This window comes from Micromesistius poutassou (assembly GCF_964030765.1).
Source record: "Micromesistius poutassou genome assembly, chromosome: 24".
NCBI classification, from domain to species: Eukaryota; Metazoa; Chordata; class Actinopteri; order Gadiformes; family Gadidae; genus Micromesistius; species Micromesistius poutassou.
The window spans coordinates 2,030,025-2,052,967 of NC_140294.1; the positions used below are offsets into that span (position 1 = coordinate 2,030,025).

Sequence of the window (22,943 nt, forward strand, 5' to 3'; positions counted from 1 at the left end):
TGGCGACGCGACGCCACGGCCCCTTTGTATATCCGGTTTCTCTGACTCAGATGATGACGATGGTGGCTACAAGAGGAGGCTAGCAGACCTGCCATGAACAGATGCTCAGGCTTCACTTCAAACTAAAACCAAGGTAAACTTCCATCTGGATGTTTTTTCCCGTGAGTTATAACCAGGTGTTCACGGTTGGAGTCGATCCACCATCAGGCGGAGCGTTCATCCTTGCGTAAAATACCCATTCTCTGACGCTTTGCGGGCCATCCTGGCGTTAGCACTCAGTCTCCTTCATTTATTAGGTTTTATTTATTAATTGTGCGCGATTGTATCACGTTAAGATGTAGACTGTCCCCATCGAGTGGTATACATCTGGACTGAACTTTGAGGCGTGTGTGTGTGTCATTGTAGTCCACTCTCCTAACGTCTGACCAGGAGACTGTAACTGAACACCTGCTGCCAGACAGTGAGCCAGCTGTCTGCAAGACTTGCTGCTGTTCTGCTGTTTATTCCTCTTTGAGAACATCTAAACTTGTAACGTCGATCAGTAATATACCCATTCGTGATTAATGTCTACATGTCAACTCATGGTGAGGGGAAACAGCTGTCAGGCTTTTTTTTTTTTTTTTTTACTATGGCTGATCCAGATGCACCTGCTGCGTATTCGGTGTACTGCAGCAGAAGTTTGCAGGTGATCGGTGTGCAGTGTTGCCAGATTGGCCCAAATCTGGCAACACTGTCGGTATGGGACGTACTAGGCGACGTGACTCATACAAAGAGTGAGTGATGAACGTGTGTTTATAGCTGCGTTGTAATAACCCACCTGTGTGTCTTTAGTTCACAGGACAGACCACTGCTTCGAGCATCATGATGGAGGGGTACGTATCAAATGCGTTCAATTGAAAACCACTGCCATGTTTGGTATTTCAAAATGCAATCGTCGCAACTTTGGAATCATACGTCACAACTTTTGGATTATCCGTTCTCTTTAGAGGTGCCCCCTATTCAACATTAGGAGGAGTCATTTTAAAGTGAAGATTAGTCTAAAAGTTGTTTTTTCAAAGCCACCATAGAGCAAAACCAAACGACTGTCGCATGATATTTTTGGTTTGGCTTTTTGAATTGGCACTACACTTGTTTTTGTAATAGTTTGAGGATCCTTTTTTGAGAACAATCCAGAACATTTATGTAAAGCAAACCATTTGAGGCATTGGACCTCGGACTTGACACGAGGCTGTGTATACTACTGTAGCACTGCTCCGTTATTAAAGTTGCTTACTTTAATAATTACATTTATTGACATTGCCAATGTCATCATTTTGTGGGCATAAAAATATAAGTTTCAGGCTAAAATTATCTTAATATCTGTGATTAACCAATAAATGCCACAGTAAGCCTAATTAATCGTACCCATAAGGCATATGACTCACCAACGTGTGTGTGTGTGTGTGTGTGTGTGTGTGTGTGTGTGTGTGTGTGTGTGTGTGTGTGTGTGTGTGTGTGTGTGTGTGTGTGTGTGTGTGTGTGTGTGTGTGTGTGTGTGTGTGTGTGTGTGCGCGCACGCATTAAAACAGTTAGTTAGTGGATTCAAGTCATTGTTAAAAAAAAGAAAGAAAAGTGGTCTGGTCTGGGGTCAACAAAGGTCAGGCACCGACCCTGACCGTGACTATAACCGTTAACGTTAATGACTGTGGTGCCGGCGCCGCTGACCCACAGGTTGGCCAGTGACATGCTGGACAGCTCGGTGGTGGCGCGCATGCAGAAGAAGTTCTGGAAGACCAAGCAGGTGCTCATCAAGGCCACGGGCAAGAAGGAGGACGAGTACGTGGTGGCCTCGGACGCAGACCTGGACGCCAAGCTGGAGGTGAGCGCTCGCACGTATTAGCGCGCGGGCTAGGCTAGCTAGGCCCCTGTGGGAAACGACAACGGGAATACAGGAGCACAGGCTAACGCTGCCCGCACTGCTACACCGTGATAAGCAAGGTAGTAGGCTCAGGCTACGTGCTAACGCGTTCCGTGGTTCTCTCTACGCTATAAAGTGCTAAGCAAGCAGGCTAGTGTTGCGTGCTAACATGGCCCTTGGTTCCCCGTGGCAAATTGCGACACAAATATCGGAGCAGATGGAATTGGAGGCTCTAACTGTGTGGTGGGACCTCTGAATAGACATAGATAACTGTGGGGATGGGGTCGACATCAGTGGTTTTTGCCCTTTGACCTACCGGTGGTAGCCCTGAAGCGTCAAGGACACTTTAGTGTCTTGGGTCTCAGACATACCGTTTGAGGAAGTTCTCATTTTTCATCTCATGCTTGGGTGAATCTTAGCGGCCATGCAGTTATGTTGAAACTCATCGAATTCAGAATAGAATTTAGAACAGGTCACCTGATGTTTTTGTGTAGAACAGGATGTTTACTCACTCACTGGCTGGAGAACACAAAGGCTTAAGTCCCCCTGATGGACCCCTTGTGTGAGAGAGAGAGAGAGAGAGAGAGAGAGAGAGAGAGGAACTACCGGTGAAGGCCTGTTGTTCACTTTGAAAAGGCCTATTGTACACACACACACACACACACACACACACACACACACACACACACACACACACACACACACACACACACTAAGAGAGGGGGCAATGTCACAGCCTATCACAAATTCTGCACTCCGCTAAACTAACCATCAACTTTTCCAAGAAGCTAAATACAGTTTCAAAAGGATTGCAATTACCATAAAAAGTAAAATGATTAGATTGTTATTCTAAAAGTAAAGGGATGGGACGGTGTCATGTAGTGGCTAGGACGTTCAACTCTTCAACTGAAAGGAACTAGCTTTGATTTCCTGCAGGCTTCCTAAAGAGCATCAGGCCCTCATGAAACAATAGGGTTCACCGTGTGCTTTCAGCCGTGGGCACTGAGTGTACAAGGGGCGAGAGAGGGAAAGAGAGAGGGCGAGGTGAGTGTGTTGGTGATTATTATCGGGTGAGTTGCATCACCCCGATGCAGAACAATAAAACGCTCACGGCGCTGAGCCACCTCTCAGTGCGATTTAGCGGGGCTTTTATTTTGTTAAAACGTTTTTAATCCAATATTATTCCCAGCTTAATTGTTTTTGAATTATATCCTGCTTCTGTGTTTTAAGGCCAGTATGATGCTGCAGGAGGCGGGGTCTGTCCAACTGAAAGATGAAGCGATATAAAGCGACACAGTTGAATAGGGCTCGGACTTCTTATTGTTTTCGTAGTCGATTAATCTAACAGTGATTTCTTTGATTAATCATTTAGTCTAGAGTCCAAAGTGATGTCTTAAATGTACTTGCTTTATCTAAAAGCAGCCAAGAAAATATAAAGAAAAACTCTCTCTCACACACACACACACACACACACACACACACACCTATAACATACACACACACACCCCTATAACATACACACACATATACACCCCTAGTACACACACACACCTACGCACCCCTATAACACACACACACACACACACACACACACACACACACACACACACACACACACACACACACACACACACACACACACACACACACACACAGACACCTATAACACTCACACCCCCAGCTCTGTCCAGACCAAAAGACCCAGGCCCTCTCTGGCTTTGAATGCTCTCTTGTCTGTGTTGCCATGACCACCAGGGAAGGAATGGCTGGGGGGGGGGGGTTGGTGGCTAGAAATGGACGGGGGAGGGAGAGGACAGACGCGGCCCTATTGCCTAATCAGTCACACAGTCGTGGGTCGTAAGCTCTGCTTGTGGATGATGTGACGTTTATCCAAAGGCGCTGTACAGCGTTGACTGACATTCACCCATTCATGCACACATTCACACACCGACGGCGGAGTCAACCCGCGCAGGGCGACAGCCAGCCAGCTCGTCAGGAGCAGTCAGGGTGAGGGCGTCTCGCTCAGGGGACACCTCGACACTCGACAGCTAGCACGAGCCGGGGAGTCGAACCAGCAACCTCGTGGTTAACCGGCCAACCCGCTCTACCTCCTGAGCCACCGCCCTCCCCCATCAAGGCCAAAAAATAATTCCCCTGCAGCCCTTCTCGTTGTCACGTATAACTGCTGTGATGTGTGAGACGATGGGGTCTGACTCCTCCCCCCCCCCCCCCCCCGTGTGTTGTGTCTCCCTCCAGTTCTTCCGCTCGGTGCAGTCCACCTGCACAGAGCTCCTCAAGGTGATCCAGCGCTACCAGCACCGCATCTCCAGTGAGTAGCGCCGCAACACTGTCCGGCCAATCAGAGTGGACCCCCGCCCCCACGAACACACACACACACACACACACACACACACACACACACACACACACACACACACACACACACACACACACACACACACACACACACACACACACACACACACACACACACACACACACACACACACACAAACACGGACACGCGGTCTCAGTTAGCCAATCAAAAGCCCTGTTTTATGTTAATTCTCTCTCTAATCTTCTACAATTATTGTCTGTTGGCCGTTTTGATCGCGTTTGGCGTCCCAGCATTCTGTTGTCTTCAAAGCCTTTTTGAAGGTCACATATTGCACCACCAGGTGTGAGTGTGATGAGCCGTTACAAGCCGATTTGAAGGCCTTTTTGCAGGCCGGTAGACCGATCTATCCAGCACACATCTAGGTGGACACGCCCACGTGCGATGTCAGACGAGGCCGATTTTCAAAACGGCCTGTAACGGCTAATCACACTCACACCCGGTGGTGTGATATGTCACCTTTTAAAAAAAACACACCCAAGAACAAGTGTTTTGTCGTATTATAAATCAATTTCTTGGTTACCTTTTCATTGATACGCGCCAGTTCTAAACCCCTTTTACAACCCGGGTTCTCAAAGGTGTGTGTCTCCCCGTGTCCCTCCCCAGGCCTGTCCCAGGAGGAGAACGAGCTGGGTCTGTTCCTCAGGTTCCAGGGGGAACACGACCACACCAGGGCGGGCAACATGATGAACGCCACCAGCCAGGCCCTGTGCACCTCCGCCAAGAAGAGGTACGCACGGCCACGCCACGCACCGCACCCCGCAGCGAGGCAACGCGAGCCGGCCATGTTGCCATGACACCCATTCTATCCCTCGTCCTCTTTGACCCTTCCTCCCTATCTCTATGCATGTCTCTCGCATTTCCCTCTATCTTAAACTCTTCTTCTATCCTCTCTCTCTCCCGCTATCTCTTAAGCTCTCTCTCCCTCTATCTCCGAACCTCTCTCTCCCTCTATCTCTTAACCTCTCTCTCTCTCTCGGCTCTTCCTTAACCTCTCTCTCTCTCTCCCTCGCTCTCCTAACCTCTCTCTCCCACTCTTCCTTAACCTCTCTCTCCCCCTCTCCTTTAAACTGTCCCTGTCTTGGAATATCTCGAATAAAGAGAAAGGACTTGGACGGAGTTTTGTTGTATCGGAGAGCATTTATACAGTATACTATTGGCTCATAGCTCATAGATCATAGCTTCGAGTTTTTCAAAATGGACATTGTCGAGACAACGATGTCAATCTTCCTCTTTTGTCCTCACCTGCTCGGTCTCTCGTACCTTTCTCATCTGCTGGAACGCGCTGTACTCAAACACGGCGAATAAATCCGCTTGAACCTGTAGAGTAACCATCGGTGCGCAGTCGCTTACGGGGGCCCCGACCAATCAGGTTGGCCCCGTCAATCTTCGGAGGGCTCCACCCACCCCCAGCCAGCGACTTTGTCTTATCGCCCCGGGGGGGGCCCTGCATTCAGCGTTCTAGTTCTAAGTTTCAAATTGAGCCATAAGCATTCAACGTTAAGCATCGAGCACGACGGCCAATACGGTCCCATGTCTCACGTTCTTTCTCCCCCCCCCTCCCTCCAGGCTGGCCCTGGGCCCTCCTCTCCAGCGGCTGCAGCAGGAGGTGGAGACGTTCCGGCGGCGCGCCATCGCCGACACCCTGCTCACGGTGGAGCGCATGGAGCGCTCGCGCACCGAGTACCGCGGCGCCCTCCTCTGGATGAAGGACGCCTCGCAGGAGCTCGACCCCGACACCTACAAGCAGCTGGAGAAGTTCCGGAAGGTGGGCGGCGGCGGGCGGCGGCGGCGGGCGGCGGTCGGGGGCGGAGTCAGGGGGGCGGGGCTTGTTCGAGTGCCCGGCCAGCTTGGTTCTAAACCGCTAGGCTTAGTGTGTAGTGTGAGCTCTTTTGTCGAGGCTTAAAGGTGACATGTTATGCCACCAGGTTCTGACATCACAAGTGGGCGTGTCCGACCTAGATGTGTGACGGATAGTTGAGCAACGTTTGCTGCGGTCCACTGGGCGGGCCGTCAGACTGATCCATCCAGCACACGCCTAGGTGGACACGCCCACTTGTGATGTCAGAAGAGGCCGATTTTCCGAACGGCGTGTAACGGCTAATCACACTCCACACCCGGTGGTGTGATATGTCACCTTTAAACCAAGTTGTCTTCCAGGTGAGGCTGAGGACGTTTAGGGAATACAGTCAAATATTGGAGGCAATGGCAGCTGTAGTTGCGGCATGCCCAAGTAAATAAAACAAAAAATACAATGACGCTTTAGGACGCTATAGGTAGTACAACGAAGGGTTGATGTTTGAGAAAAAGGTCAACTATAATGTGTGTTTGTTTGTGTGTGATATTGGGGTGTGGCTGACTGCAAGAGAGAAGGTTAAAGGGGTAGTTCAGGATTTTTGATTTCCAAGTGAGCCAGTGTGTTATTTATCATTGGAGACCGTTTTCAACACTTTTCATTCAGTCCTTCTAGTTGCAGAAATCGCTGTTGCTAGGCTAGCGCAAGTCGAGGGGAACTGCTAGCCTGCCAATAAAAACCCACTCCCGAGGCAAACCAATTATAATGCCTGACTATCGATGTAAATGTCTGTGTTGATAGAATAGTGTTAGAAATAAACTTACCCTTGCATCGCATTGCATTTAGTTTATAATCCCTGTAGTTGGAAGCAAGCTACGGCAGGACTGATATTACCTGGAGTGCGCTTCTCTGTTTACCTTCTGCTGTAGTGAATTGGTTGCTACACCGGAGCAAAGTGAAATTCCGGCACTGCTGAGAAAGTAGTCCCCCAAAATGTAATGTGATCATTGCGATACAAGGATAGTTTTATTTCTAATATTATTCTATCAATACAGACATTTACATCGATAGTCTGGCATTATAATTGGTTTGCCTCGGGAGTGGGTAAAACTGTTTTTATTGGCAGGCTAGCAGTTCCCCTCGACTTGCACTAGCCTAGCACCAGCGATTTCTGCAACTAGAAGGACTGAATGAAAAGTGTTGAAAATGGTCTCCAATGATAAATAACACACTGGCTCACTTGGAAATGAGACCCGATGTCCAGAATACTGAACTACCCCTTTAAGGGGTTGTCCCGTTGGGTTTCATGTTGTCTTTAAGGAACAGGACTTAGAGTCAATATTTCCCCACCCAACTGTGTTGCCTGTCCGAGGACATTAGGTGACCTGTGTGTGTGTGTGTGTGTGTGTGTGTGTGTGTGTGTGTGTGTGTGTGTGTGTGTGTGTGTGTGTGTGTGTGTGTGTGTGTGTGTGTGTGTGTGTGTGTGTGTGTGTGCAGATCCAGTCCCAGGTGCGCGGCACTAAGGGCCAGTTTGACAAGCTGAAGAACGACGTGTGTCAGAAGGTGGACATGCTGGGGGCCAGCCGCTGCAACATGCTGTCCCACTCCCTCTGCACCTACCAGGTGTGTGTGTGTGTGTGTGTGCACTACTGTATGCCACTGATCACAACAAGGAGTATCTATTACTGTGTGTGTGTGTGTGTGTGTGTGTGTGTGTGTGTGTGTGTGTGTGTGTGTGTGTGTGTGTGTGTGTGTGTGTGTGTGTGTGTGTGTGTGTGTGTGCATGCACTTGACCACATGTATGCCACTGATCACGACAAGGAGTATCCATTACCACTATAAGTATTACAAGGTATTGGAACTACACTACTATTTTCTACTCCCTATTATTCCTCCTACAATACTTGTTCTACGAGTATTTGTGCAAGTACTGTAGGTGTATTTATGTATTTATGTGTATTATTCCAGGGTATAATTACTAGAAAGTATATTTTTGTACTCATTCATTATTACCCCTGCAATACTAGTACTGCTATGAGTATTCATAGTATTTATTACTACGTTGTTATTTATTACAGAGTATATTTCCTACTCCACATTTCCTACTCCACAACATTACAATATATTATCTGTGTCTATACAATATTAAAATACTAATACTACTATGAGTAGGTGTAGTTTATTACTGCTTTTATTATATATTACAGGGTATAAATACTACAAGGTACTCTGCATAATTACTCCCCATTAGTACTACTATAAATATTTGCACACGTTGTTGTGTTTATTACTACTTTTATTATTTATTATAATTATATATTTCAAGTATATTTCAAACGTGTACTACTACTTGTCAAAGACTACTTTAGATTATTTGTACAACCAGATGTATTTATTCCTACCCAGAGTATCGGTACTTCTAGACGCTACCTGTCCCAACCCCGAGTGGTCAGCACGCGTACAGTGTCAGTACTGCCCTCAGCGCTAACACTAAGCTAACGCTAGCTGCCCCCTGTTCCTCTCCTTGGCCCGGCCCCGCCTCAGACCACCCTGCTCCAGTTCTGGGAGAAGACGGCCCACACCATGTCCTCCATCCACCAGGACTTCCAGGGCCACGTCTCCTACCAGTTCACCACCCTCAAGGTAGTCTGGGGGGCCTGCCGTCCTGCTGGGGGGGGGGAGGGGAGGAGGGGGGGGGGGGCCGGGAGCCTGCGCTGGGAAACGGCAGTAAAATGGGGGCGGGGTTGCAACTTGTTTCCTGTTTCCTGTTTTGTTTCCTGAGAAATTCTCCTGAAGATATGGGAATTTGAGCGAGTGGATGAGGCTTTCTGAGGGGGGGGGGGCGGTGGGGGGTTAATAAGTGTGTTTCTACAGTGGCCCGTGCACAGTGCTGATTTGAAAGGTGTTACAGTCACTCTTTTACAGTTTCTAATGCCGGCTGCGTTTGTGTTCAACAGTCGTGTCTCTATGATCTCGGAAGATGTGGACTGGCATGTAGCCAGACAAAGGATTCACTTCCCTTTGTTATTTCTTCACGTTAACAAAATCAAATCACAGTCTCACAGCTCAACTCAGACAGTTCACCAGAGCGTCCACGAATACCCAAACGTCCTCCGTGTCGCGCACCGACTCCTCGCCAGACTGCCCCAGAGCGCACGCACACTGACTGCCGAGGCTGGTCTAGTAGCCAGAAGATGGCTTTGTAGTGATCCGTGTGGTTCTCCCTCTCCGAGCAGGCCCTCAGGGACCCTCTGGAGCAGCTCGAGGAGAAAGAGGAGAAGGAGGAGCGGGACGACGAGAGGAAGGAGAAGAAAAGGGCACCGCAGGACCTCGATGACGAGTGAGCGCGCCTTTCGCCTGTCACCCCCTTTGTCTCTTGTCAATGTCTCACTCTTTCTCCAGCTCGCACTCTCCCTGTTTAATCATTTGTGCTTTTGCTAGTATTTCTCACGCTGCTGGAAGTGTGATTCCTTCAAAATAGAACAAATAAAACACAAAATAAGAAATACTGGAACGGATGAATGATGTTTTGGTACGTAGTTGTTATGGTCACATGCATGAACTGCACTTATGATCATTTACTGATCTTTGACTGACAATCCCGTTGCTCGTATCTCTGTGTCGTCTTTAACAGCCTGGTGTCCCTGGACGACATCCTGGCCCCGGACAGCTTGTCAGACTACGGTAGGTCCCTCAGCCAATGGGAACAGCAACGCTTTGACGTCCCAACCAACCGTGAACTAATATTAACAAAATATGTTCTCTTGTCTGTTGCTTTTAACATCACCCTGCTAAATGCGGTGAGCGCGCTTTTTGCAAATTTTATTTCATTTTCTTTTTTTTTTTTTTTTTCTTTGTGCGTGTGGGTGGGGTCTGTGCCCTAGGCCCCGCCCACCACTGCAGGGACAGACTTAGTCAAGGCAGCGGCAGTCCTCTGCTAGAGAGCTTTGACTGTGGTGAGTGGGCGTGCGGAGCCCCGCCTGCATGGCCCGAGAGTGCATGTGTTTGGGTTTGCGTTGTGGTCGGGTTTTGTGGGGAACTTTTTAATCAGACTTTATTATATATTGTAACATATAACATAAGAAGTCCATCATTTTGTCTATGCGTGTTGCTATTCTGCGCTCTGACAGGTACAAAATGGCTTTCAGATTCAGGCTTCCTGTAATATGACGCGTTGGTGTATTTATTGGAAACAGGACAGAATGTAGGTCAAATTCTGACAGTATCCACTTCCACCGTTGGCTAGTTGTTCTAGACCCATTGAATGCTTTATATAGGCGGAAATTAAATGGAATACAAATACAATTGTATTTGTCAATACAATATATATAATTTTAAAATGTTAATATACGATGAGTATATTAGTAGAAAGCTATATATCTTTTTTAGATATATGTTTTACTGTTGGAGAATATACAATAGTACTGTAATATTACATTGTAGTATTGCATGGTTGTGTTACACTACTGTAACACAACAGAATGACCTGTACCTGGGACACCAAACTTTCCTAGCCTTGTGAGACCGACCCGATCTCACGAGTTCAGACTCTGTTTCATTCTCAATATAGTTCTGGCCTCTATCCCGTTGAGAATTAAGAAATGCTAGGACCAATCAGCACTCAGGGGAGGTAAGAAAGGACCAATCAACGCTCAGGGGAGGTATGAAAGGACCAATCAACGCTCAGGGGAGGTATGAAAGGACCAATCAACGCTCAGGGGAGGGAGTGGCAAATTCAGAAGGGTTTGCCAAATTAAAATAAATATTGAAAGTGTAGCAATAAAGTTTTTAATCCAAAATAGACAATAGAGATAGAAATTAGTCAATTGCTGCCCTGCCAAGGCCAGACTGATATTCATTTCAGAACGCAAACTTTATTACCAGGGAGGTCTCACAAGGCCAGTACTTTCCTTACTTTGCATGAACATTTCATTTGGTTATTTTGCGAGTGGCAGGATAACATCGGGGATTTGGGATTTGGACGTGGGTGTCTGTAGAGTCGAGAAGCATTTAGCTGTAGCGCTATCGCCCGCCGGTTGGAAGTTGAGTCGTGGAGTTGCCACTACCTCCGATGCTAGCCAACATGCTAGCCTGCACGCTAACCCCCCCCCCCCCCCCCCCGGGTGTCCCCCCCCAGCCCTGTGCGACCTCGGGGAGTCGCTGAGTGCGGCGGGCCGCTACGACGACCACCCCGACCCCCCGGCCGGCGACCTCTCCCTGACCCGCCCCTGTTACCAGGCGGGCCCCGGGGCCCCGGACCACGCCCTCCCCCCCCCACCCTTCCGGGCCCCCCCCGCCCAAGCTGACTATCCGGCCGCGTCCTGGGAGTTTGGAGACTTCCACTCGGGCGTCCCGCCACACGCGGCCGGTAAAAGCCGCGCTCCAGACATCCAGCTGGTTCTGCTTTGGGGGGGCCCCCTCGGGTGTGCTGTGGTTCGCTCTCGCTTTCTCTCGTTCTCTCTCGCTCCCGTTGTCTCTCGCTCTCGTTCGCTCTCGTTCACTCTCGTTCTCTCTCTCTGTCTTTCGTTCTCGTTCTCTCTCTCTCTCTCTCGCTCTTTCTCTCGTTCTCTCTCTCTCTCGTTCTCGTTCTTGTTCTCTTTCTCTCGTTCTCTCTCTCTCGTTCTCTCGTTCTCGTTCTCTTTCTCTCGTTCTCTCTCTCTCGTTCTCTCTCTCTCTCTCGTTCTCTCTCTCTCTCTCGTGTCAGGCCAGCTTTGCTCCTGCTGGCCTCTCTGCTCTGTGTCTTTGGGACGTCATGGCAACGGGCCCAGCAGAGAGTCTCCAAAGGACCCCCTTTCTGAATACCCTCCTCCTCCTCCTCCTCCTCCTCTACCTCTTTGTTATTCTGCTGGTAGCGTAGCTCTCGTCTCGTTCTCCTCTGTGGCTCCATCTCCAGACTTTTGTCCAACATTGAGGATTCAAAGGGCTGGAGTACATTGCAAAAGAACAAACTGGATTCAACACAAAATAAATCTGTTTGTGAAAGACGACTTGACCTAACATGACAATATGAAAAAAAAAAATTTGTGATCAATTAAGTCATAAGGTGGTGGGGCCAGTTTTTGCTCTCTTTCCTCCTTTTCTCCTTCCCCTTTCACATTTGCTGGTGACTCGTCAGAGATGATGGTCCTGATCTCTGGGGAGTGATGGCGTGCCGTCCGGGTGACCGGAGCTGTCTGACCTTTCTCTCCAGCCACCTCACGCTGTCAGGCGGGCAGCCGTTTTCTGCTTAGTACGCCTAATGGATGTCTTCTGTTATCTCCTGTAACCATCGCTCCATGTCCCTCTCTCTCTCTCTCTCTCATGCCTCTCTCTCGGTGTCCCTCGTTTTCTCTCTCTCTCTCTCTCTCTCTCTCATGCCTCTCTCTCGGTGTCCCTCGTTTTCTCTCTCTCTTTCTCTCTATCTCTTTCTCTTTCTCTCTATCTCTTTCTCTTTCTCTCTCCCGCTCTTTCTCTTTCTCTCTTATCTCTCTCGGTCTCTCTCTCTTACCTTTCTCTTACCGCTCTCTCTCTCTCTCTCTCTCTCTCTCTCTCTCTCTCTCTCTTTCTCTTTCTCATCTCTCTCGGTCTCTCTCTCTCTTACCTTTCTCTTACCTCTCACTCTTAACTCACTCTCTCTCTCTCTCTCAGGTGATCTGCTGGGGGGCGGCCCGTCCCTCCCCCAGTCCTCCTCGTTGCCGGGGCAACGGGAGGAGGAGGAGGAGGAGGAGGAGGACGCCGCGAGGCAGCGGGGAGACATGGCCTTCCTGAAGGACCTGCTCAGCCCCGGGCCGGGGGGCGGGGCCGACGAGTTCAGCCGCGAGTGGCAGGACGCCTTCGGCTCCTTCGACTCCCCCGGCCTAAGCCACGCCCCCCACAGGAGCGTGGGCGGGGCCGCCCCCCCCACCCCTGGGTCGGCGGGCGGGGCCGCCCCCCCCTTCGCGTCGGGGCCCGCCCCGAGCCCCCAGAGCCAGGGCTTCCTGCCCTCCCAGCTGCTGGATCACAGCCTGGGGTCGACAGGTCGGTCACAGCGCCCCCCCTGCTGGCCGGAGGCCCTCACTACGCACTGTAGTAATCAATTCAGATATTCAGGGCGCATCTTTTGATGAGATCGTGACAAATGTGGTCTCACAGCGATGTCTCGCTGGGCAACTTGAAATCTCGTGTATATATATATATATATATATAGTCAATTTCTATTTAGAATGTTCGCTTTAAACATTTAAATGATGAAAAGACTGATCTGTGTGTTTCCGTATTCTCCTGACTCCTCCCCCCTGCCTTCCACAGGCTGGTCGACTCCGCCCATGTTCCAAGCCCCGCCCCTTCAGCCCCCTCCCCTCTCTGGCCTGGAGCAGACTCGGCCCCCCGCCCCCAGCTCAGCACCCAGCGGTACGATCGATCACGTCATTCGTGCGATGCTTTGGTTCTATTAAAAGGCTCATTTAAAATGGCGCGGACGGTGACTCATCGCAGCCGCGTCGTTTTAATAGCAATTTAACGACGGAATGTGATGAGTCATCGTACAGCGCCGTTTAAAAAGACACCCAGTTGACTGACGGATGGATAACAAGTCAACCATGCACCTTAAATAAGTCAATTGGGGTCTGTTAAAAAATAAATAAAGTTGCCTTGTTAGAGGTCTTTCGCTTCTTCTGTTGGTCTCTAGAGGTATTGAAACTCTTTGACGTGCCATTTATGTACAACTTTGTTTGTTTTGTTACTTTCTAGCACTTAGCGCTTAACAATTATTATTATTAACGTGTGTGTGTGGCTCCCTCAGGCGGTTCTAAGGACATGTCGGCCTGGTTCAACCTCTTTGCTGACCTGGACCCTCTCTCCAACCCTGATGCTATCGGGCGGTCTGACGACGAGCTCCTCAAAGCCTGAGACCACCTGTGTGTGTGTGTGTGTGTGTGTGTGTGTGTGTGCGTGCATTTTGTTCTTTTGTGTATTTTTGTTCTGGTTGGAAGTGGAAACAAAATGGAACCGGCCCAGGAAATACACTAGCAAAGTTATGTATTCAGTCTATTTATCCTCTGTCTCTGTATTGTATGTCTCTGTCTGTCTTTCTTCTCCCTCTCTCTCTCTGTCTCTGACACACACACACACACACACACACACACACACACACACACACACACACACACACACACACACACACACACACACACACACACACACACACACACACACACACACACACACACACACACACACACAGGGAGGGATAGAATGAAGGACAAACCTAACATCTGATTGGACAAAAGTTATGGGTCCCCGCCCCCTATGCACACTAGAGAGTTGCCAATGCATACAGTGAGTGTGTGTGTGTCTGTGGGTAGGATGGTTTTAAAGACCTGTTTGCCTTGGGAGTTTAATGTTTGAGTGTCATGTTTATATTGCTTTAATGTTTTATTTTTGCTGCTGCTGTGTGCCTCTGTATGGTGTCTGTCTCTCTAACATCTATAAGGGACATTAGGTGATAAACTGGATACATCTTTATATATACCTTTTTTTTTCGCAAGCGTCCTTCTTTATATTGTGAATCGTAATCAGCAAGGGTCAAAGGCAGATTCTAGGTGATACAGTACATGCTGCTGTTGACTGCTGTTGATTGAATGTCTCCACCTGTGTATTGGTAACATATATTACATAACGTCTATATTGGTCATCGGAATACTACTGTGATCAATATTTCAGTCCCTTGTTCTTTATCTGTGCACATCGTCTAAAAGGGTGTTTTCACACCAACCTGAGGACCGATGCTAGTCTCATTTCAGGGTTGAGTAAACGTGTCTTTCTGATTTACGAACGCAGTTCAGTTTAGGTTCTTTTGGTTGTGTTACACAGGACTTCACAACGTTAAATCAGCTTTACCTAGAGACTAGGGGGAGGAATTACATAAAGGATCAACCAAACTGTATATCATACAAGTCTAACACTGTATTAAGATGAATGTATGGACACTGTGGGACTGTTCAGTTTGATATTTCACGGGCACATCTGCGTTTATTTAATCCAAGTTTATATTGCTACCAGAGTTTAACGATAACGCACTCCTGTATAGGAACTTATTTATCACTATAGCGACGATATCTTTGCGTCAACGTTACTCCCTAAACCAATCATCCGAGCCCTCCTCAACTCTATCTCCCTCTTCTGGGGGACTATGCAGTCATGTGACCCAACTAAGCTACCGAATTGTTTAAACAAGAGTTTACTGTTTATTTGTGTGTTGTCAACAACAAATGCTTAACAAATCTATGAAGCAGAAGTCTATATCTTTATAATCATTGCTTTATAAAAATACAGTACAGTGATTCTTTAAAGGGAGTGAACCCCTTTAAGGTCTTATCGTAAATGCAAATCTATATCAGTGTAATTTTACCAATGATGTGCATTTTATGGGTTTGAAAATAATTTGATATGTCACTTACTGTCCTATTGTGTGTCCTATTAGGTTAAACAGAATTTCAGTTACAATTACTTCCCCTGTATTTAGTCCCCTATAGCCTGTGTAAAATAATACAAAGTAATATTTCAAACTTGTATTGATATCTCATTAGTACATGTTGTCAATATTGCGTTAAGATCTTTGAAAATAAGACTAAGTTGTAAAGTGTACAAGATAATAATGAAATCTTAAACAATGAAGGATTTCATGTTCAAACCCAAGACGGCTGAAAGGCTTTAGTCTTGGGGAGATTCTGCCTTATAACAGATGAGAGGACATAGATATTAGATAGTATTTTATACAAACTATTTCATTACTGTTTCTGCCATCACAGGACACGGCCTGTCATGCTTACTTTTTCTTTATTTCAACACAGTCGCCTTTAATTCACCTGTAGAATGTATGATGGGAGTACTGTGAAGATATACTATAGGCAAGGTGAAATACTTAAAGCAACGCATTTCTCTAAATCAATCGCAAACCAATTCATATTCTGTTCCACTATACCTTTTTAATTCACCAGGGTTGAATGTTAAAAAGGTTGAAACGTGGCGGTTTCCAATAAACTGTAAAAGAAAAAGGTCTGTCTTGATTTGTGTGTTCTAGACCCAACAGTCCGGAGTCCTGGGTTTGAATGAATCACTAAATGTGTTGTGCTTCTCAAATCCATTCAAAATGATCTGAGACGGACAGAAGGAGAGGGAATCCAGATTGGATTAGATTAAAACAATCTTTAATACCCAATTTACACAACCTTCTAAATAAGCAATACATTAAAATCATCAGTATTCACAGTATGGGGACCTAGTACGTACTAAGAGAGGTTTTTTTTATATATATATTAATGGGGACCGTTTTTTTGAGTTGGAGTACATATCTTCGCTGGTAATATAAATAAACTGCGCCTCCGTATTTACAAATCCAGTACATTCTTCATCCACTCCAACAGGCACAGTCGAGTAGTAATGACACATGTACAGCAGGGGGGGCCAGAGCACGGAGACTGGGTCCCAATTAAACCACACCGCCAATGCACCAACGCGACTGCCATTCAGCACATGAGTCTGCATGAGCAGCGGCGTCTTATGTGCAATGAAACATGCACATTTCGTAGGTTTATTTTTAGTTGATTGACTTGATATATGGAACCAGTTAAGTAATGTTTCTTCATATCGTTTGTCATTTAAATCAATTAATAAAACGAATCACCTATCCAATCATTTTCTTGATTGCCATAATGCGTAAATCCCTTTACCGGAATAATCGATACTTTAAGTGTATGAAGTTAATTAGTTTCGAACATAAGATGTCCTCCTTGGGCAGATGTCCCCCCAACTCACAGTGGTGTTTAAAGGAACAGTTTCCCTCCGTGCCCCGGCCCGTACTAGTCGAAGGTAGGGGGCGTGGCTTCTTTTTTTCTGGACGCACAGACAATTCACGACTACACTAGCTGAGCAAACGTAAGAAGAGCTTCATCATCACCGTGACGACGCCACGGTGGATCAAAACGAGAGAAGGGACGGGGTGTGAAGAAGAGGAAAAGCTAGAAGAACGATGTTGTGTCGAGAGGAAACACACAGAACGGACACGCTTCGGACACGTCGTCATAGCCCTGTCAAAACTAACACGTCAAGAGGCCTAGCTCGCTAGCTAGATACGAGTTTGCATCAGTCGTGTTGCGGCAGACCACGTGGCATGTGTGCTCTGATTGGTTGAAAAATAGTCAAATGTCCAGGTTGGGTTTTTTGCAGAGAGTGGTTTTGGGTTGGGATCAAAGTGTGTAGCATGCTAGCTAGGTTATTTTTCACCTAGCTGCTGTCTACCGCTACTAAAGTACAAAAGAGTGTACATGTCCCGCCGTGGTCTACCACGACTGACACAACCTGTCACTAAACACCGTGTGGAATGGGAAAACAAATTACAAGTAAAATCAGGCACGTGTTTGCCCCTAGTTCTGTTTTTCTCCCCGAAAACCGTTCAAGTTTTGCTACGATATACGCTACGATATATCTGCCAGCACCAGAAGGCGCCTCCTTTGGCCGAGTGTCCCCAAGTCGCCGCTGGACCCCAGCAGCCATCGGGTGTTGTTGTTGTTTTTTGAATGGAAGGCATTTTTGATATCGAGAGAAGGAACTAGGAGATAGAAAAGAGATGTGTTCGAGGAAAGGCGCCATGGTATCAAACAATGAAATAAAAACCAGAGTCAAGTCGTCCGTTTTTTCTTTTTGTCCTTTTTTCCCAACCACCCCCCCTTCCCCCTCCCCCCAAGCCAACCAGAGAAAAAAACAGGAACACGACCGCCACTGAAGGCGGAGTAAAGCAATGAAATGAGACCGTTCAAATCCATACAGTGCCCCTCACGGCGGCCATTCTATGTTACATCTTCTGTGGAGGCTAGGCAGTGGGAAGAGCTTTTTTCACCAAGAGAACGACATCAGTGACAGAGAAAAAAAAAAAAAAAGAAGAAGATAAAAGAGAGCTTAGCTAGCATGCTAAAGGCGGTTTCCGTTTTACCTCGCCGGAGGTTTCGCCCTCCCAGCGTAGAAACTTTTATTTTAAATTACTTTTTTTTTTTCCCTTTCCCCCCAGCCCCCCCCCACCCGTTTCTTCTTTTTTTTCCCGGGGTCTGGACGTAGTGGTATCGATTCCCTCGGGGTTTTCTTCCTTGTCCAATCAAAAGCTCTCGGGCTCCTCCACCAGGGTGGGGGCGGAGCTCCGCGCCAGGCTCAGGGACGGCGAGTGGCTCCGCAGGCCCCCGAGCGGCACCAGGGAGGGCGAGTGGCTCCGCAGGCCCCCGAGCGGCACCAGGGACGGCGAGTGGCTCCGCAGGCCCACCGCCGACCGGAAGCTGCCCAGCTCGGCCGCCGGCCGCAGGGGCTTGAGGATGCTGACCAGGCAGAAGGCGGAGCCACTGTTGGGGATGAAGTTGACCTTGTTGCGGTCGGGACACAGGTACTGCGGGATGTCGTGGAGCGGCTTGGATCTGGGGAGCCATTCAAATACAAAACGGTTTTGTGTGAGGCTCGTGTACTGTTTATGGCACTTTTTACCCATTAGGTTTGTGGGTGTAATGTAGGGAGCTGTCTTTATTCACATGCGGGGACTTTTATTTTGAAGAGACCGCCCAGGGGACACACAGGGACTTTTTTTTTTGGACACGTATAAAAAGACCTTCCAATCCGAAGGACGCTCTTTCCACACATACGAATGACCTTCAGTCTGAGGGGCGCGCTGGGGGACTTTTATTGTGAAGGGAGCAAGACTCACATGGTGTCCTCGATCACCTTGACCTTCTCGCAGCCCTCCGGCGGCTCCCGCTTGAACATGTAGCTGTTGTTGGGCCGCGGGGACGCAGCGTACTTGGGCAGCGGCGAGCAGGGACCCAGCTCTGGAAAACAACACCGCTCGTCAAGAACCCAGACCGGATCACACACCATTGTACTGGAGTAGACTGGACCGGACTGGATCTGACTAGCCTGGTCTGTTCCAGTTTGATCCAACGGAATATACTGGACTGGACCAGACCGCAACCAAAACAGACTAGACTGGACCAGTCAAGACCAGGACCAGTCTGGACCGGACTAGACCGTGCTGGAACGGACTAGACTGGACTAGACCGGGCTGGACCGGTCTGGACCAGGTTTGACCGGACTAGAACAGACTGGAACAGACTAGCCTGGTGTGGTCCAGTTTGGTACACCGAAACAGACTGGGCTAGACCGGTCTGGTTTGATCCAGTCCACGCCAAACTAGACTAGACAAAACCACTCCAGACTAGATTAGATCAACATGTATCTAAGATATAAGATATATATATGTACATGTTCATTTATAACGCCAATGATAACTAATTGAATGGGAACCATTCCATGAATAATAATAAGACCACAAGATGAGTGAGTGTGTAACTGCGTTACTGCGTGTGTATGTGTGTATGCTATTATTGCGTGTCGGATGTGTGTGTGTATGCGTGTGTATATATGTGTGTGTGTGTGTGTGCGTTATTGATGCATGCAGGGTTGTGTGTGTGTGTGTGTGTGTATGTGTGTGTGCGTGCGCCTCACCTTTCTCCTCATACGGGCTGCCCCCCCCACTGAGGATGGTGAGGTAGGAGGGCGAGATGGAGTCGGGCCGGCTGCTGCAGTTGCTATGGTTACCGCTCAGGCCTCCCCCCGAGGGGGTCTGGGTGTCGATGCTGCGTGTGCTGCTGCTGCGGCGGGGGGGCAGTGGGGGGGGTGCCCGGTGCCCGTCTGGCACGTCCTGGGGCTGACACACACACACACACACACACACACACACACATGGAAAACACACACACACACACACACACACACACACACACGGAAAACACACACACACACACACACACACACACACATGGAAAACACACACACACACACACACACGGACACACACAGCGAGAGGTCACAATAACAATAACATTAAAGCGGGGCGTATAATCCCTGATATGTAACAGACCTTTTGGTCCCATTTACCGTCCTAGAGATTGGATCATATACAGATTACTGGGTGGTGGTCAGGGGGGGGGGGAGGGCCCCCCCCCCCCTCCCCCCCGGAGTTCAACAAGGTCAAAGGCAGAGAGGGCGGGGGGGGCGTGGGGGGGCATGTATCACACACCAGCTGGTGTGTGATACATGACATTGGCGTGTGTCTTCGTGCGGGGATGGGTAATCCTTCTAGAATGTGTCAGCTGTGTGTGTATGGTACTTGCATATGAATGCATGTAGCATGCAAAATATTCAGTGTTTGGAGCCAAACCCAATTATTCTACGCATCGTTAAATACACACGTTATACTTGAGAAATGCAATACAACACACATGAGTATAGGAAAAGATAAAAAAATATATATATATATATGTTTAACAAAGAGATAGGCTCTTTTATTTTGTTGAGAGCCGTGGTTACACATATGGAGGACTTTAATTTTGAAGTGAGCCGTCTTCACAACATTGCTAATGGGGGTCAATCGACATCGGCGGGCCTCACGTGAATTGTTTTTATCTAAAGCTCATGGTTTTTCGAGAACTTTTATTTTGGAGGGGGGCTACTCACAACGATGACTTCCTCCTTGTCGGGCGTGTCGCGGATGAGCATGCGTTCGATCTCCTGGTTGAGGCCTTCCACGCTGTTCCGGAATCGCGGAGCTGAGGACTTTGAGATGGGGATGGGGATGAGGATGGTCTTGGGCAACGGCGACTAATGTGCATACACACACACACACACACGCACACGCACCCAAACACGCACACACACACACACACACTCGCACACACACACACACACACACACACACGCGCACACACACACACACACACACACACACACACAGTTCCCAAACACCACACCACACCACACGCACATACATGCGTGTTAGTGCACAATGCAGGGTTCACTATCAACACCTACAATGGGCAAATACAATTAAACCCTGTAAGAAGCAAAGCTCTGCCTCTAGTGGTTGGGCAGGTGTACTGCAGGGCCTCATCTTCAACTACCCCTCCTGCTTCCTGTGTCCTCCTCTCTTCAGCCTCTTCCTGTGATAAGGTCTAATTATGGTTCCACGTCGACACAACGCTTACGGACCCCATACGTCCTTGCGGACCCTCCTTGCGACCGCCGCAAGGGCCTGATGCGCGGCAAAAATTCGAACCTTCCGTCGAGGCGACTGCGTGGTCATTGCGTTGCGTCGACGCGGGACCATAACGGAGCGCTTCAGCGCTACGTTCGCTCTAGAGCGGCCAATCACTCGAGCCGCTGAAGCGCTGACCTAGATGGACCCGTAAGAGTGTGTGTGTGTGTGGGGACGTCCTCAGAAAGCAGGACAGCTGCGGCGATGTGTGTGTGTGTGTGTGTGTGTGTGTGTGTGTGTGTGTTCCTCAGGGAGTCTGTGGAGCTCCGCCGGGAGATGGCCCGACGCCAAGCCTTACGGGGACGTTTGAAACTAAATGGGGACGGTCCCTAGTGTGTGTGTGTGTGTGTGTGTGTGTGTGTGTGTGGATGTCAGCACGGGGACACACACACACACACATCTTTTTGCAGGTTTAACGGGGACACGGAGGAAAAGTGGGACAGCCTCATGACGATGAGGGCCAGAGAACTGGCCTCTGCACACACGCACACACACACACACACACACACACACATGCCGAAACACACACACACACACACACACACACACACACAGACACAGAAAGACACACACACACACACACACACACACACACACACACAAGCTTGCACACACATACACACACAAAGAAACATACACACACACACACACACACACAAAGACACGCACACACACACACACACACACATAAGCATGCACACACACAAACACAGACACAAGCACACACACACACACACACACACACACACACACGCACCTAGTCTCTCACACACACACACACACACACACACACACACAGGTGGCCTGCCTACCTGTGATTGGATGATGCCGTGGCCACCATTGAACGGAGACTTGCGCTCCTTGTCCCTTCGATGGCGGCTGCTGCGTTTGCTGCGCTGGAGCTGCTGCCGCAACTTGGCGATCTGCAGACGGACGGACAGACGGACGCCAGACAGAACACACGTCAGCGATCTGCGGCCTGAATAGGACGACCGTTCAATAACCTGTTTACCGTCTATAACGAGGGTTCACAACCTCTTACATCAGCCTAACCCTAGCCTCAGGACCCACATGTGTCATTAGGGATTAATTCACCTAAAAGATTAACATTGTATTTTCCATTATTGCAGTGATCCACAGTGCCGTCATGTACTAGTACAAACATGCCACGAACATAGAGCAGTAACAACTAGTGCTCAACTTAAAGGAATAGTTAGCCAATGAAACAGGAATTAACATTACATCTGAACATACGTTCATTCACAGGCTTCTTTCTAAAGGTCATTGTTTGGGCTGTGCTCTGCAACATACTCAAACCACCTTTCACGGGCCACCACGTGCACAGAGAACGTTAAGCTGTGGTTAAAACTGAGAAAAACAGAGCACAGAGCGCCACTAATTACAGGAAATGCTCTGCGTTGTTGGCAACAATAAGGAGCCATAACTCTATTATTTACCAAACAATTCTATGATTTTATTAGGTTTTAAATTAACTGTGTTTTATTTTTAGGATATACATTTGAAATAGTATTAGATATTTGATTTAATTAATGAGTTTCTTATTTCTATTCTATTTTCACTTTTATTTTATTACGGGGGAATGCAGGATTTTTTCAAATATACTTTTCCATTCTTGTCAATTTATCTACATTTTAAAAACATTTCCCGCAGACTACTTGCAGTACCGCAACCGACCACCAGTAGTCCGCGGGTCCACAGGTTAGAAAACACAGGTCTGCTAAATTGACTCTTTTCACAGAGGTATCCAAAC

The 22,943-nt window shown here is 48.3% G+C and overlaps 2 protein-coding genes across 5 annotated transcripts in view; one reads left to right on the forward strand and one right to left on the reverse strand.

Annotated features, from left to right (window-relative positions):
- The first annotated feature begins 48 nt into the window (after positions 1–48).
- On the forward strand, positions 49–16,088 carry LOC311369682 (islet cell autoantigen 1-like protein). Of its 2 annotated transcripts, XM_084487903.1 has the most exons (14): positions 49–133; positions 832–872; positions 1,711–1,858; positions 4,154–4,226; positions 4,899–5,022; positions 5,862–6,060; positions 7,585–7,710; positions 8,632–8,730; positions 9,324–9,427; positions 9,722–9,771; positions 11,225–11,455; positions 12,715–13,083; positions 13,354–13,455; positions 13,847–16,088. In XM_084487903.1, the coding sequence occupies exons 2-14, from the start codon at positions 862–864 to the stop codon at positions 13,951–13,953; spliced, it is 1,743 nt and encodes a 580-aa protein (XP_084344029.1). In that variant the 5' UTR covers positions 49–133; positions 832–861; the 3' UTR covers positions 13,954–16,088. The 2 variants fall into 2 exon arrangements, with proteins under 2 accessions (XP_084344029.1, XP_084344030.1); XM_084487904.1 differs by lacking the exon at positions 11,225–11,455.
- Positions 16,089–18,152: 2,064 nt separating this feature from the next.
- The window catches only part of LOC311369880 (protein FAM117B-like), a 7,241-nt gene continuing 2,450 nt past the window's right edge, over positions 18,153–22,943 (reverse strand). For 2 of the 3 annotated variants that reach the window (XM_084488098.1, XM_084488097.1), the window contains 5 exons: positions 21,985–22,095; positions 20,596–20,694; positions 19,585–19,786; positions 18,788–18,908; positions 18,153–18,503 (listed from right to left, as the gene is read on the reverse strand). In XM_084488098.1, coding sequence (XP_084344224.1) covers positions 18,194–18,503; positions 18,788–18,908; positions 19,585–19,786; positions 20,596–20,694; positions 21,985–22,095 — 843 coding nt within the window. In that variant the 3' untranslated portion in view covers positions 18,153–18,193. Of the gene's footprint in view, positions 18,504–18,787; positions 18,909–19,584; positions 19,787–20,595; positions 20,740–21,984; positions 22,096–22,943 lie in introns of all 3 variants that reach the window. The other variant, XM_084488099.1, reaches the window with a different exon arrangement.